General features: G+C 33.7%; 1 protein-coding gene across 1 annotated transcript; it reads left to right on the top strand.

Annotated features, from left to right (window-relative positions):
* The first annotated feature begins 2,180 nt into the window (after positions 1-2,180).
* On the top strand, positions 2,181-14,466 carry LOC127843245 (uncharacterized). The gene is made up of 6 exons (XM_052373109.1): positions 2,181-2,342; positions 4,928-5,567; positions 6,137-6,295; positions 6,743-7,007; positions 7,297-9,045; positions 11,246-14,466. Exons 2-6 carry the CDS (start codon positions 4,998-5,000, stop codon positions 12,952-12,954), a joined length of 4,452 nt encoding a protein of 1,483 aa, XP_052229069.1. The 5' UTR covers positions 2,181-2,342; positions 4,928-4,997; the 3' UTR covers positions 12,955-14,466.
* Positions 14,467-17,639: the final 3,173 nt, after the last annotated feature.

Genomic DNA, 17,639 nt, shown 5'->3' with positions numbered 1-17,639 from the left:
AATTTGGTAAAAGAATATAAAATGTAAAAATGTCCACAAACTCATTATCGCTATATGCCGAAGTTGGTCAAATCTCCTTGTATTTAGACAGATATGTCAGAATCGTCAAATACTTTTTTAAATTATATACTGTAAAGCAGGGTAATTAAATTCTTTAACAAATTGTTTTATCACAGAGATTAGAAATGGGACGCTAACATAACTCAAACAATTGGTCATCAAAAGTACGGGACATTCTTAACCAAACCGGTTTTAACGGTGTATGGCTATTCCCCGAATCTGTGAATTCTAAGCAATTTATCTCGTTACTTAAAACAGATTACGAGACCAGTATATCACTAACTGGAATTTAAGTGTCACATCATCTAGTTCAATGATTTTATATATACCAGTATTCGAAAGATTGGCTTATGTTGATACTGTTGATAATAAAAAACAAAGGAACATTATTGTTAAATTACGTTTGTCGTCTCACAAATTATTTATTGAAATGGGTAGACACCAGAACATTGTTAGAGATCAACGTAAATGTGTTTAATGCAACATTAATGATACCGAGGATGAATATCACTTTGTTCATACATGTCCTTACTTTGCCGATGTTAGAGAAACATTTATTCCAAAGTATTATATATTTCGCCGAAATATGTTAAAGTTTATCGAACTTCTTTATAGTTTAAAGAAAAAAGTGTTACGAAAACAGCCATGTTTTGTTTAAAGGGGCCTTTTCACAGATTTTGGCATTTTTTAACTTATTCATTAAATGCTTTATATCGATAAATGTAAACATTGGATCGTAAAAGCTCCAGTAAAAAATCAAGAATAAAATTAAAAAAAGGAAAAGAACATTGCCCGGACCAGGTTTCGAACCAGTGACCCCTCCAGTCCTGCCAGAGTCCTGAAGTAAAAACGCTTTAGCCTACTGAGTTATTCCGCCGTGTACATATACATGATGTATTTTATACGTTATATAAGCAATCTTCGTAGTTTCACAAAATTTAACGACAAAAACAGAACTCTCCAAATTATTCAATCGTTTCGCGTTGCAACGCTTTATAATTTTAAGGTTTTAAAATCGTCAAAAGATGCATATAATGGCTATATTAGACCATGGTAAATGTTCAGTATTACTGTTTCCTCACAAATATCATAACTATAACGAAAATTTGCGAATCTGAAACAACTTTTTTCAATTTTGTCAATTTACCAAAGCGTGAAAAGATCCCTTTAAAAGGCTTTGAAATGTGAGAATATGTGTTATATATATCTTTCATAAAACCAATAAGCTTAGAATAATGTTATACTTGTTGCAATCATTAAACAACGTTTGTATATTATGTGGTCACTAAGTATTTACCTCTTCCATGTGACATTCTCACTTAAACATGTTTTATTTCCTTTCTTTTTGAAACGATCTTTCTTCGAAATGATGTATGTTTTGTAATTAATTGAATTGCATGCTGCTATTGTATATGCATGTTTATAAAGATGAGCTGTATATATGCTTAAGTCAAAATAAACTATGCTGTTCTGTTAAAATTATATTAACTCAAACCCTGTATTTTCGCGGGGCGGCTATTATCGCCATATTGCGCTTATGCCCCCTGGTTTTTGTTTACAAACATACATTCGCGACCTGCTTGTTAAATCTTGAATAAAACATCTATCGCTGCCAATATCAATCGATTCTTTGTGGATTTATGTCCAACAATGATGTAGAACATAATTTGTAGCCGAAATCTGCAGAAATCCATCTGGAAATAAAATATCTATTTCAACTCCGTCAGTTTTTCGATTATTTTTCGAACATCTGCTTGCATGTGCGTGGATTAAACTTCTTTGGGTTGCACACCACTTATTGTGTGATAATGGTTCGGTCATACTCTTGACATATTTAAATTCGAGTATAACTGATTTTTAAGAAGAAATTGGAACAGGATTTATAAATTACCTTGATTATTTTTATGTGTGGGGCCTAAAGTAAAATTATTCAGAATGATATCATCTTAATTGATAATAGCAATGGTATTCCAGATATGTGTCGACTCCTTATTTAATTTTAATAATATCCATCCTATTCATCGCAGTAGTGCCCGATATGAATATTGATATTGACTTTTGTTTTGACTTCAGTTTAGATTAAGATGTTTGCGTTGTTAGATTGCTTAAATGCTGTAATGTAAGATGTGATTGTCTAATCAATAATTTATCTGTTAAGTAAACATGGTGTTTGGACGCGAATGGTTATTCATTTACGGCGCGATAACACCGTGTTGCAGGCTTATTCGAAAGTTGATTCACAATTTGATGTTTAAACGGACATTAAAAATGTAAATTAAAAGGTAAAGTATAGTAATAGTAAACTATTTATATTTAAAGCGTATCTACCTAGTTAGTGATATCACAAATCAACATATGTGAACGGATATTTTAACACGTTTTAGTTTCTTATTAAGTTTTTTATAATGCTCTCTTCGTTTTAAGTGTTTATTAAAACTTACATATGAGCATATTTATGTGACAAGTAATTGCTATATTAAGATAAAATACAGAATAATCAAACATTATTTAGATATTTTTGAGTAATTGTATATGATTTACATTGTCTATATGTATATATATACATTGAAGAAATTAATCTTTAGTGTTTTCCCAATATCTATTTTAGAATAATGGAAATCCGACTCTAAATAGATGCTTGAATCCTTAGCAAACTTAGCAGAAAGGCATAAATTGTGTTGAAGGCAGCTGGCTATTTATATGTTATAAGAGTACGTTGTGTGAGGATAAAAACTAACGCACGTTGATTGTTATGCTTGTGTGTTATTAACTTATGGCCGGATATTTTAGCCCCGCCTTTCAGTTGTTTGTTCAAGGACTTGCAGTTAATCAATTGTATTTTCCAGCCATGTACTTTTGTTTACCACAACACTTACGAACCCATGATTGATGAACTTAGTTATGGATGAACCGTTTATATACTAGTTAATTGGTATGTTGACTATGCATACTTATTTAGGTTTATCCATGGAACGTATGTTCTGTATTATGGCAACGATTGTTTATTTGTTACTGCATCATACCCGCAGCTAGCGCAGTTTGATAAAGGGTACACATGTATAAACGAGTCACATGCTCGGTCTGTCGGTAGGTAGGTTGGTTGGTTGATTTGTCGATCTGTTTTCATTATATTTTATATTTATAGGTGATTGATGTTAACAACTTCTACATTTCTCAAGCTATTTCGTAACACCTTTAACTATGGCATTACCATGAGGTTAACATGTAACGGGCACATTTATGTTATGTGCCGCTGAACATATTCATTTGTTATGCATATATTGTTCTAAATTTATCGACATGAAACTTGTAGTATGTCCTAACCAGAATGTGTCGATGTGCATGGCACATTTTTATGCCCAGTGATTTACACGTCTCTCAGTTATTTGCCCTTGAGCTAGCCAACGCGTTCCTGATGTATGTGGTTACTTATCACTTCCTACATTGTATGTATAAACCTGTGTATATTTGTGGAACGAACTACGTTTTCATTTGAAGCTTTTAAATTGAACATCAATAATAACCATGAAGAGAACATGTGCAAGACACATTTGTATGCCAAGCGATTTACGCGTGTCTTAGTTATCTGCTCTAGAACTTGTCATTTTATTAAAGAAACATACATTTTTTTCTACGTATCTAGAGCAACCTACTTACATGTACAATTGTTTCAAGTGATTTCCATGAAATTCAGATGTACACGACACATTTTTCATCCAATTGACGAATGATATATTTGAGCTTTAACTGACCATTTGTATGGCAAAACCATGCATTGGGTAAAGTTTGTGGAGCGAAATCCTTCTACATCCAGTGATTGAACTAAAATTCACAATATGTTATCACCATGAACTTCAGACTTAAATTAACAGATAAGTATAGCGCATATCTATTCGAAATCATAGTAAATATTAGAAATTTACATGTAATATAAAAAACACAGATCACCATTTTAACAACACTGCATACTTAAGTAAGTGCGACTTTCATTGCCATACCCACACAGCAGTCCATGATTTAACATGAATTATAAATTAACTTACGCTCATTATGAACATAAATGATACAACAACAAAAAACAACATGCGCCCATAATAATTAAGCAACGTGCCTTAACAACCACATGACATACTATTGTTCGCCAACAACAATCTAGTTCAACGACGCTAAATACCATTGTTCAACCACATTACACCAATGTTACAAACCCACAAAAAATGGTTTGACGACATCATACTATAATAAACACGCGGCATACAATATGTTACCCACAACACACAATTTACAATTATAACACACACCATGTCATTACTGAGAACAAACAGATAATGCTAAATAATCAACATAACAATATTTACACACACAGAGATCCGTTATTAACTGACGATGCCTATATTTGAACATACAACACAATTATTCACGAATAACATATAATGATAAACACGAATAACCACGCACATAATATGGCAGCATCTTTATAGAGTATTTTTATTCTATTATCTATTATCATTATTATGAAACATCATACATCTCGCCAATCAATGGAAGACAGTAAAAGGTTTCCGTAGTTGTCAGTTTTATAATTGCTTGTTTATTCTCTCATTTATTTCAAATGTATCAATATATTTGCTTTATTATATCAACAAAATCCACCATAAATATCATTGTTATCATTGGCATAATATCACATGCATAATAATTATCGCTACCGTCGTTCTCACGTTCGACATCATAATCTCGACTGTCATCAACATCAAAAATGTCATATATGATCAACTTTATTGATAATCACCAATCCACTCTAAAGATTAAAAAATATAATGTTCGAAATTACTGGGTCGATGTTTTTGATATTTATATTTTACAGGTGATACTAAAGACACGGCGTGTTTCTTCCGAACTATGATTTCCTCTGCGATGTAGTTAACTAAAACATTATGGCGAGTCTAGCCGATGTGTTCACAGAGTCGGAAAGAACGAACTGGCTGAAGGCATGGTTGGCAATTGATATTGCTAAGTCTGGCATAGAGCAGTTCGTGGAGACAGAGGCTAAAAGTCTACACCGCAATATATACAACGCTATCTTGACAAACGGCACAGTCGCATGTATTGGATGTAACACTGCAAACTTGCTGAAATGCCCTTCACCAGGGATATGCAATAAACGAGGAGCAAATAGCCTTTGCTCATCTATGCATGACACCGCGTTTAAACAACCACGACCATGTCCTGCTAACGTTTGTAATAAAGTTCTTGTCGAAATTGCAAAGCAACATACCTTCTCCAATCCTTCATGGAAAAACACATTGGCTGATAAGTGGTCATCAAGTCATTGGCAAATAGCCAAGGCATATTTACCTCCAGACGGTTATACTGAGAAAAATTCAATTCAAGATACAGACTTCAACGGAGTCATCAGTTTTATGATGAACTGCAAACACTTCGATAACTTGTTTTCGTTCCCCAAAGCTCCAGGAAAGACACATTCACCATGCCTTTTAACAAAGGTTAATAAATGTTTTATATTAAATAAATCTTGTTACTTAGTCCTACAATAATAGCAGAATAAAATGTAACCTACTGTCCGTGGGTTCGTTCGTCAACACAAGTTCATTGATAATTTCATATATTCATGAATTTATTGATAACACAGTTATTATCTGAAGTCTTGATTAGCATTTCACTTAGAAACCAATCCCAGCTTATGTTGTGTATTTTGATGTCGATGCGGCTCTTACTACGAGCGCTATTCTGGGTAAATGTTCTTTTGTGAGACACTTGTCTCCGATAAAATAATGTTTGTATGAGTAAGTATGTGTGGATACATTGCACACATGTTTGCTTTTTGTTTGACGGTGGAAAACACGTTTGGTTTTAATAAAGTTCACAAGGATGTATTTTTATAGTGATGCATTGTTAAGCATATTATTTTGTCCTTAAACATTGTATATATTCGCGCTCTGAATATATATGCGGGTATCTTGGTCACGATTCTTTTAGAATGCAGGGCTTGAATATGTTATCGTTACAAACTGACATTATTTCATCAAGCAATACTTTACCATCTACATTTTAGGCGCGAGAAATTGTTAGAACTGTTCGTCATTCGTCTACCTGCAAGGTCACAGACACAGATCTTCAGGACATCTTCATAACACTTACTGGCCTGCTGACTGACCCAAAATGTCTAGCCCACGACTTGACTTCACGAGAGGCTGTGAGGAAACTAGCAAAGGTATACGAAACAATCATTTGCGGAGAGTTAAATCCATTTATGTATATGAGTTTAGAACTCTTATCATTAAGTGCTCGTATTTTAAGTACATTATGCTTTGTCGCTTTAGTGCGTTTTTCGGGTTAATTAATACAACTTTGTCACAGGCGAATGTATTGTTAATATTGTTAAAAATTATGTGTATCTACAAATGGTCCCTCATATTCGAGCATATAGATGTGGTATATTGTTCATTTGCTGAGGTTATGCTTATTATATAATTATTAGATTGCAATTTAAAATGTAAATGTATTTTTGCAGGATGAACCTAGAAACCCGATGAAGTATAAGATATTCTTATTAAACAGTCAACATGCTCATATCTATGTGTCGATATTTATGTAACTTAAGACATGTTACCTCGTGTTTATTTTGAATACATGTTTAAAGATAGTTCTTACTGTTAAGCTACAAACCGACGTTTTGAAGCTAACAACAGAGGACATTGTTGATTTGTTAGAGGCTTCACAAGATAAACTTGAAAAAAGTGAACAAATCACTGAGACGGCTATTGATGAGATTCGGATTTACATTGAAAACTGTAGAAAGGATCTCAGCGCACACACGCACACATTTAAACAGCAACTTAGTGACCACACAGGCAAATGCAAACATGAACTTGATGAACATTGTCGAAAGTCTAGAGAATCTAACTACGAGCAATCGTGTAAAGGTAAGTGTGACTTCAGATTACTCTATACGTCGCCGAATAAGTCGTCACATGTTTGGTTGACATTTAATTACATTTTATCACTAAACCATTGATAAAAACGACCTTCTGTCTGCCAATTTCATAAACAAAGTGGCTAAACTAATCATTACCTGCAGATATACGTTTTAATCAATCTCATAAACCAATGTCCAGTCTGACGCTACTTTACAATTCGGTGACATCACGTAAGGTTCAGATACCTTGAGTTTTCCAAAAACTATATTATGCAACATACGTATTCTGTCTTCAGATTTTCGTCGACGTTTAAGGGCACACTACATTAACACTCTGAGCAATATGCCTCTTTCAATCTTGGATCAGAGTCTTGACAAACCTATAACAGATATATATGCAACGCCAAAATTGCACCGAATTGAAATAAAAAAAGATGGGACACGTGTGAAAATGGAGCAAGCACTGACATACAAACATATATTCTACACAGATGATTATTCAAATCGGCGTATATACTTACAAGGTGAACCCGGAAGCGGCAAATCTATGTTTTCAGCCAAGTTAGTTTATGACTGGTGCCATGGAAATCAGGTTTCAACTCGCAATAAAAATACAGCATTCGATGATGTGTTCACAATTCAAAGATTCAACTTCCTATTTTACATCTCTTTGAGAGATTCAAGAGACGAGACAGATGTTACGCAGATGATTAAAAAGCAGCTTATTAATACAACTTTTTCTGAAGACGAACGCGAATATGTGTACAAACTGTTCGTACAAATAATAAGAACTGAAATTTGCCTCGTAGTACGGGAAGGTCTAGATGAATGGGTATCACCTTATGAAAGTAACCTCGCTGAACCTTACATGGCTGGATTTCAGAACGACACTTGCACGATCCTTACGACATCCCGACCATGGAAACTGGCTGATGAACGTATCAAGAATTCGCAAATCGATATTCTGTTTGAAATCGAGGGGATAAGTGATCCGTCTGAATTTAATGAAAATATACTTCGATGCGTAATTGAACAAACTAGGGATCTAGAAGAAATTTCCATTCAATTCGAAGCATTCATTAATCATTGTAAGCTTCAATCATTATCTTCCTCACCAATGTTGTACACGCTGGTCATCTGTACCTGGGTAAACGCGACTGAGGAGGAGATGGGACATTTGAATGGGTCGTCATTGTGTAAACTGTACACTACTCTGTTTGAAAGTCTTTGTAAAAAGGCTCATAGTACGATTGGATATTTTAATAAGTCAAACCCACCACCAGTGCACTGTTTTTCTAGCACAGCTTACCTTCAGCCAATTATTGAACACTTAAATAAGCTGGCTGAAGTAGCGTGTAAATTGCTCTTCTCTTTGGAGAGAGACACATCTATTGTGTTCAATGAGATAACATTGTCCAACTTTTTTTCTCTTGACGAGTTTGAAGTTCACAAGACATTTGCTCTCAAGTCAGGAATACTAACAAACAGGAAAAATAAAAGTCGGTCAGTAAGCTCATACTCGTTCCTTCACAAAACTCTGCAGGAATTTCTCTCAGCATATTATATCGCCTGTAATCCAAACGTCATAAATGACGTCATATTCAGCTATCTCAAAAGCAACGCTAATTTTTGTCTCGAAGTTTCGCAAGTGTTCATATTTTTGTGTGGAATGAACATCTCCGCTGCAAATGAACTGTCAGCTTTGATGTGCGTCCATAATGGCGTTTCTATTGCGTTTCGACTGTATTTCGTGGATTTTCAGCGAATCATTGAGTCTGGAATCAGAGAGGCAGCAGCCAACAATCAGAAAGACATACAGCTGAGACTCCGTAAGGTTTATATTAATGAGAGCAACATAAGAAATTTAAAATACCTATGGTCTACAAACACGTTCAATGCCCAGGTCTTATATGCAAAGATAGACACGAGTTACTTCCTGAGTTCAACTGCACATGGCGAACCTACGTCTCATTTTGAATTATGCCTGTCAGCGTGCCACAATTTGAAAAGTTTGTATCTTTTAGGAGGCGGCATATGGCTTAGAGGTAAGATATACGAATATATACGATTCACAATAATCACCATTAAATAAAGGTTAATAATAACTACAAATTTACGCGTTCTCTGTTATTGTTTTCGATTGTTAATGAAATTAATTTCAGCCTTATACATTTGTTGTAGGTGATTTTTCGATGAATTATAATAGGACCTGTACTTTCGTTATTGAAAACAAAAGTTAATCACAAGACTTAAGTTTAAAACGTGAATGTAACCGTGTTCTTTCCCACAATTGCGCTGTAAGTAAAACAGATAATTTAATAGCACCTAGTTCATAAACGCTTGTCAAATGATTGACTTTAGAGAAACACTTAAACGAAAATGCAGTGTTGACAGGTATTTTGTTCAATTTTTCAGCAAGTCTTGTTTTGTTGCAAAACATGATGCATGGATGTACACGATACAATTTTGAGGACATCACTATTATACGTTCATATCACATTAGAGAATGCACTTACTGTGGTGTTTAAGTATTGAGATACATCCTGGAAATTCAACAAGTTTAACAAAACTGTGTGCAGCATAATTTTGTTAAACGGCCTATTTTCTTTCGGTCCTAATACATGGTAAAATCAATCAACATCCTTGCGATAAGTAATATATTGTTTATGCACACTCCAGACGACTGCTTATGGTAGCTTTATTTGATTTAACAATGTGTTTAATTTCAGTGATGTTTATTTTATTATCTTACGCTTGCCTGGTCACAATTATGATTCTCATGAATGAATCTGATGATCGTTTGCACAAATTTAAAAACAATTTATTTCATAAATGCTACCGCTGGATTTAATTGTCAATTTTTTCGTTAATGTCAACATACAACTTTGCTGATTTATCCATAATACGGTTATGTGTAATGTTTTAGATTTCATAATACTATTAACAAGACCCGTAAAATAATGTTGTCATGTGTTTTTTAATTTGTGTTTTATTCTGACTTCAAAAATGTATACAAAATCAATATATTGCGTTAAACTTTCGTATCAGCATGATAAACGAGTTTTGTAGTAACATTTTATTAAACAAAAGTATTGGAATTCTAATCAGAACGACATGTTAATACATTGTCAGGCAACCATTTCAACTTAAATCACCATCATACTAATAGCATATTATGTATTTAGCCTTTTATGCAATAATGTTTTTTCATCAATAACAACACTAACAAAATGGCAATCTTGTAGCAATTAGCAGCAAATGGGTAGATGACGAACAGGTCATTCTATTTAGTTCCGCTGTCTCCTGCTCGGCCAGTGTGGATGCTCTTGCTCTAACCATAACATATTACTCCTCAAAATATAGAAATACATATTACAATGCTAACAAATTAGAATAGTTACAATTTATGGAAGTTTTTGGTATAATATAATATTTAATGGCTCTTATATCTGTGTATGTCAAATTACCCATCTGCTGAGCAAGAACTGGAATCCCCCATATCGCAAGAGAAGTATAGCGTGCGACAAATTCCTCAAAAAGACATTTATTTAAGCATATGGATTATTTAGGTCATATGTCAATTTATAAATACTTCAATCGAATCTATATGTACATTCGGAAAAGATTCGTGCTATTACTTTAATAGTTTAAATTTATAAATACCTTTTAAACCTTAAAAAAAACAAACAACTACCGGGAGTATTAGTGTGTGTCTCATTAAAGATGAATAATATGAGGCAGATGCAAACAATGTTGATTAAAATTGATTAAAATTCGTTACGATTTATATGAACGTATGCCATTGAAAACCAATATGACTGTTATACAAGGGACAGATTAACAGATTTTCAAGACTTTTTAAATATCAAATTTTAGGTACTTTAAAATTGAAATATTAAATTTGTTTTGAATAATTATAATCTCAAAGTAAAACGGATATGCTTATAGTGGGGATGGCACCTGTGAGCTTTTGAGCAAAGCTTACTCGGATTTTGACCCCATTCTGTAACTAAAATCCAACTCATGTATTAAACGTTTTGGCTATATTGTCGATTAAAAGCATTACACAAGTATTGTATTTTTACGATTTATATTGTTACTTCTTAATAATCAAATATTTGTTGTTTTTTTGTGTAATTTTTCTAAGTCATGACTGTTATTTTGCTAACGTGAATATACTGAATACATTAGTTTTTTACTCTTTACATATTGTGTTGAACATTTTTAATTTGCGTTAATTTGCAGATACAATCTGCTCGGCCACATCAGATTTGCCGGTCTGGATTGTTCTAAACAGTAAAGATCCAGTCAAGAGTGTAGACCCTCCTTTGGTTCTGCCCTCCATAAAGTACATCAACCTGAAAAGTGTCACATGTTCCGCCAGCTGTCTACGCAGCCTGTTCAGCACGCTTTTAACACTCGATCATGACGTTAAGTGTGATCTCGAGGACTGCAAGATAACATCGTCTGCAGAGGTATCAGATAGATGTACAAAAGCAAGCATATTGACGTTAATAAACAATGAAGTAAACATGCGAAGCTTAGAGAATGACTGTCCCGGTCTTTGGGAGGCTCTCTGCGGTCTGATTATCAAGAGTCTAAGTTTGAGTGATGGGTCCGGATATTTGAGAGTGAATCATACAGAATTGTTTACGCAGTTTTTATCATCGCTAACACAGCTTGAAACACTTAGTATTGAAGGAAATGATGACCTTCCCAGTATGTGTGAGGGTTTCCGTGGTCTGAATATCAAGAGCCTGAGTCTTCGTCCGTTTCTGATATATTCATGTGGAGGTTTGATAGTGAATCAAGAGGAATTGTTGTCGCATTCATTGTCATCACTCACACAGCTGGAAACACTCAGTATAAGCGTCCCTATAAACTGTCCCAGTCTGTTTGAAGCTTTGCGGGGTCTGAATATAAAGAGTCTGAGTCTGATTTATGATCATGGATTGTTGCAAGTGAATCACATAGATTTGTTGACGCAGTCCTTAAAATCGCTCACACAGCTGGAAAATCTTAGTTTTAGTGGAAATAATAGTGACTGTATCGTTCTGTTGACGGCTCTCCATGGTCTCAACCTCAAGAGACTGAATCTGTGTGGTAAGTATGGAGGTTTGCTAATGCATAATGGACGTTTGACACACTTCTTGTCACGATGTCTATCATCGCTCACACACATGGAAACGCTTAGTTTTAGCTCGTTTGTAGTAAATTCAAGTCTCTTGGAGGCTCTCCGTGGTTTAAATATCAAGAGCCTGAGCCTCAGTAATGAGTGGAGTAATTCGATAGAAAATCATGCAGAGCCGGGTTTAAAGCCTCTATCTTCGATCACACAGCTGGAAACGCTTATTATAAGTGTGAGTGTAGACCGCTATGGTCTGTGGGAGGCTATCCATGGTCTTAATATCAAAAATCTGCGTCTGTTTGACGATTGGAGAGGTATGACATTGGAGCATGTAGAGTCGCTGTCGGAGTCTCTATCATCGCTAACACAACTGGAAATGTTTTCAATATATGTGAATGAACACATCGACATACAGCTACCTCCATCATTGAAGTATTTAAATATCTACTGTTATGCATTGGATCCATCGGAATTTCGCGACCTTTTGAACACAATAACTGCATGTACGCAGCAAGTTGAGATAAGGCTGGAATTCGGCTGTTTTTTCCCATTCCATTCTAAACATACCCCAATGGAGGAGTACAATAATGTCCAGCAGAAAGTAAAGACACTCAAGAATGTTATTGTGAAACGATTCATAATATACATCCGGAGACCTGGGCGCAATAAGTGGTCTGTTCGTTATGTTGATGTCTCTGATGAAGATTATCATGACGATTATAGCGGTGATAACGAAGAATACTTGTATTTACTTTGTAATATGGATGATGGCATGATAAATCGAGTTTCGATGCGACTTCAGATTATCCCAGAATCGATATCCTGAATACATACATGCGGCAGGTATGCATGGGTATGAAATGTTCAAATGCATTACGAATGTCTGAAATATATGTCGCTTAATGAAGACGTCTGCGTCAAACGTATTAAATGCAATAGAACATTATTGTTTTGATTCGGAATCGAGCATTGTTTGATTTTTTTAATTACATGTCAGTATATACTAACTATTTGTGTTCTATATTAAAATTTTTAGCATTAAATTTTCAACAGATGTTGTAGAGTTGTAAAACTGACACAATTGCCTCATTTCATTCCTAAATAGTAAACTGCGATGACTTCAGGCTCATGCCTATACAAAAAAGAATAGTATGACGTCAGGTTTGTTGCTGCTTCGGAGCATGAAAAATGTAACCAACACAAATAACTAAGAAAATCATTGAATTTTTATAGTATATGAGTTTCGCTTTCAGGTTGTTGCATTTTTCTTCTCGAATACTATTAATTTATTTCATAACATTAGTCATAATATCTAAGGTACGCTTTTGTGCCTCTAGATCTATCTGTAAACGCTTCAAATATTCGTAGAACTTCTATAAATAGTATAGGCAGAAATTCCATAACTCCACCTATAAATATTCCAAATATTCCAATACTTGTGAACATTAATTTCATAAAGACAAAAATAATGCCGTGTTCTAATTCATCATATACTACTATTTGTAAATTATGATATAAAAATCAAACCGCTCGTCGTGTTAGAATTCATCATAATACTACTTTGTATAAATTGGCTATAGAAATCAGTTTCAGACTTTATTCTTTTAGATTATGCTTTTTTGTTATATAAATTAAATTGTGTGTCCTGTTAGTCTTCATCATATACTACAATATATTTTTGCTATAGACTACTAACCGAGTATGGTGTTTGAATTCATCATATAGTATAATGTGTTTATTTTGCTGTTGAAATGAAACCACGTGTCATGTTTGAATGCATCATATGCTGAAAAGTGTCCCATAGAAACAAAAACTGTGTGCTCCATTTGAATTCATCATATATAACTATCTGTTAATTTGGTAATATAAACAAACCACGTTTTTTGCTATATTTTAAAATATACTGTTATTATTAATTCACTCTGTGTTCAAAGTATTTTTCATCAATTTATTCTTTAAGTTTGACAATACACTACCCAAAAAAGTGAAAGGAAACGTAACTTGGTGTGCTGTAACACAAAACGGCTTGATTACCTGTATGTTTCTTACAGTTTCGTTTCACTTTATTTTCAAGAACTTTTGTTAAAAATAACATTATGCTACTCTTTCGTATTTTGTATTCATACTAGAACAGGAATACCTATCTGTATTCCTGATACGCATGGCTTAATTATTGTTACATGCTTAGTATCTCTGAACAAAGAGTGAGGGTCTGGGCTTCTTGAAATCTGTTAACCCTCATTTCTTTGGATTTACCAGGGCGTTGATCCCACTTTTATTCATTGTTTGTTTCTGTTGTGTATATGTTTGTCTTGCTAATAAAATGTGTGCATATGTTTGTGCCACCCTTTTCTTTAAAATTAATGCAGGAGCACATGCTCTAGTACAATGTTTATCTGCTGGCGCAGTGGAGTTCCATTTTGTTTTTTTGCCGCCGTCGACGGGATATTATTATTTTTTTCGTTGCCCGTCCTTCCATTTGTCCGCCCCAAAATACTGTTTTGTCGAGAGCCATATCTCGGAAACTATTTGTTCCTATGTCATTGCAACTTAACATGAGTGCCGTCGCAATCCATTTGCAAAACGTGGAGTTATATCTCCTTATTACTTGAAAATAAGCACACTATTGTGTATCGGGTCACATATTGGAACTGCTTGAAAAAACAAACAAATTTGTTTTACGGACGTATGGGCCAACAAACACACACACGCCTATCGGCCCTTTCTCATTCGGTAAATCGCTTCAGCACTCGCTATTGGCAAATGAACGATACATTTCAATGTCAAATACACATTCTACAATTAGTACAGTTCTAATATAGGGTATCAAGCTCTGTACTTAGCAATATGGTTATGACTTCAAACTTAATCTGAATTAGTTCTTTTTTGTTTTGAGTCTGAAATAACGTTGGGGTGCAAACGTTGAACTGTAATGATCTCATTTAAATATAATTTTTTACTGTTATTATAATAACTATTTTGTTACATTTTGGCCAATAATTAAACCGTCTAATCGTATTAGCTGGTTATTTATATATTATTATAATATTTCTGAGAAAAACCAACGTACACTTAAAGCGTGAATTTCACATTTAAGAGGCCCATATTTGACAGTAAACAGGGGATTAAATACATAAAAAAAATTGTGGTTATCAAGCTCGCCTTTGCTTCATGCAAATCCATAATAGCACATGGTCAAAACTTAAGAGAAGAGATCTTTAACGAAAATGTCATAATTGTGTACACAGGAAATAATGTTTCACCATGCATTGGATAATTTCGCAACCTTTAACTTAGTACCCCCATATACAAACAACAATCTCATAATTAAAAATCAAATGCATTCACTTTATTTGATATATGATGGTGAAAACGAACTATTTTGAACGCTTGCCTCTTAATTACTTTACTAAAAATATTTAAGATTTTGACTGCAAAACGCCAATGTACAACTAAACTGAACTCTTTAATGTATTCACTTATTTTTAATGTGAAATTCGTATAAGTTACTTTTAATGCGTAATTCATATATTTGACAACCTTATCATAAAAAAATAATTTCACATTGCAAAGCAAAGCAGTGAAAACACAAACAAATAATTTATTAGAGCTCTTAAGGTATTAGCACTTTAATGGGACATTTTTATTTTCTCTTCTTTCTTAGCATATGTCTTAGTGTTATGGTATTCTGCATTGAATATTTAAGTTAAAATAAAATTCACCATACAATATTTTTTGACATTTTAAGTTGTCAACCGAAAATATCATAGTAATAGTAAAGCTTTACATAAAATATAAATTCTTAGTAAAAATTGTGTCTGAAACCATTTCAGAATACCTCCAAAGGTTTATTATATGTGGTGTGTTTATTTTCTGCTTAAACGAAAATAAAGCGCTCGTAATAGTATAATAAGAAGAAAAATAACAAAACAAGAAAAGCAAAGATATATAATTGACCTTAGCGTCCGAATGAAAAAGTCGTTCAGTCTCGTAAATAATAATAATGATTTATTATAACGAAATTACCAAATAGTACAAATCTCTCGAATTGCCTGTAATACGAGACATACTTACTTCATCTGTTCGATTAAAAATCAACGGACAGATCGTTAGGGAACCATTGTTCTCTAAAGTGAAACAAGGGCATAAATTAACGTCCAGGCAATCAGAAATACAATTAAATTCGGACATTTACTTGCTCGCAAAGAACCAAGCTTCCTTGATATGTGTTTCTGATTTTTCGATCGATTAAGGATGTTTTGCAATATTTCGACACTTAATTGTACTTATTCTTAAAAATGTTCGTGTTGATAGACTTTCAGACTTTAATTTAGTCAACTGTTTCTTTATTATTTACATCAGCAGAAACTGCTGTATCTCGCCAGACGTTATACCGTCGGCTCTTTCATTAGTTAGTTTAACGACTTACATTTTCCTTATTCAGCCGCGAAAAAGGCTTTGGGTTATTATTACAAAAAAGGACTAAAGAAAATGTATTGCAATAATATTGTTTAAAGCAAACCTATAGTTATTGTGATTTTGAATAATAATGAAAGATCATAACTTTAAGCCTACGTTTATGCTTGATTGCACCAAATATATTATGCTTACTGAGAACGTTTTGGGTCATGGTGAACTTGAACTAAGCGTCTTATGAGAAAATCTTTAGAATGCTACCAGAAAGGGGATCAAACATTGGAAGTCCTGGAAGCTTAGAGGATACCATATCCACTGCGCCATACGCGATCTTCTTTTTGTACATGTTTGCCATTGAACGAGTTTGAATTTGAAACATCACAGTTGGCAAATAGTTTTCAGTAAACAAGCACTACATATACCTTTTTGTTTTATATTAGCTGATTAACTTATAGAAGTATAAGTAGGACATATAGCAGTGCAAATATAGAGACTTTTATACCTATCGACTCGGCTCCGATCATAACAGTAGGTTTTGCATCCTAAAATGTGTGAAATCCGGTGAATAGGCTGAGAAATTCAAGATTTATTCCAAGATGGCCCCAAAACAAGAACATCACTGATTCTATGAGCGAACATCATCTGTTCTTTTATAAATGGTTAACTAAAACATCATTCTTATTTTTGTTTCATTTGTGTTTAACAAATGCGATAAGTTACACATGTGAGATAAATTTCGCTTATATCTTTCAAATATCAAGGGGTGTAGTGGTATTTAAATAAAATATACAAACTATCATATATATGTGAGAACATATGTGATGGTAGTTTTGCTCTAAGTGTACACAATATATGGTGTGCTTTTACACTGGAATCCCTGCATGAATTGTTTTAATTGTTTTGTATCATTATATTTCGATTCCACATATCATAATACCATATTGAAATGAAGGAATAATTTGTTGAACAATTCTTACTGCTTTTACATTTATAGCAATCTATTTATTAAAACACAGCAATTATGTCTACACAATTACTTATAGCTTGAATATTTATTGTAATGCTTTTTAAGTTTTCCATCACTGTTTTTAATAG

This window comes from Dreissena polymorpha, chromosome 8, assembly GCF_020536995.1.
Source record: "Dreissena polymorpha isolate Duluth1 chromosome 8, UMN_Dpol_1.0, whole genome shotgun sequence".
NCBI lineage: Eukaryota > Metazoa > Mollusca > Bivalvia > Myida > Dreissenidae > Dreissena > Dreissena polymorpha.
Note: the sequence above shows the minus strand (reverse complement) of the source record. Positions and strands in the feature narration are given on the sequence as shown.

Excerpts from the sequence above, each read along its gene's own strand:
- LOC127843245 (XM_052373109.1), top strand. The coding sequence starts at position 4,998 with ATGGCGAGTCTAGCCGATGTGTTCACAGAGTCGGAAAGAACGAACTGG. Across the intron at positions 7,008-7,296 it reads CTACGAGCAATCGTGTAAAG|ATTTTCGTCGACGTTTAAGG; the intron begins GTAAGTGTGACT and ends TTCTGTCTTCAG. Across the intron at positions 9,046-11,245 it reads AGGCGGCATATGGCTTAGAG|ATACAATCTGCTCGGCCACA; the intron begins GTAAGATATACG and ends GTTAATTTGCAG.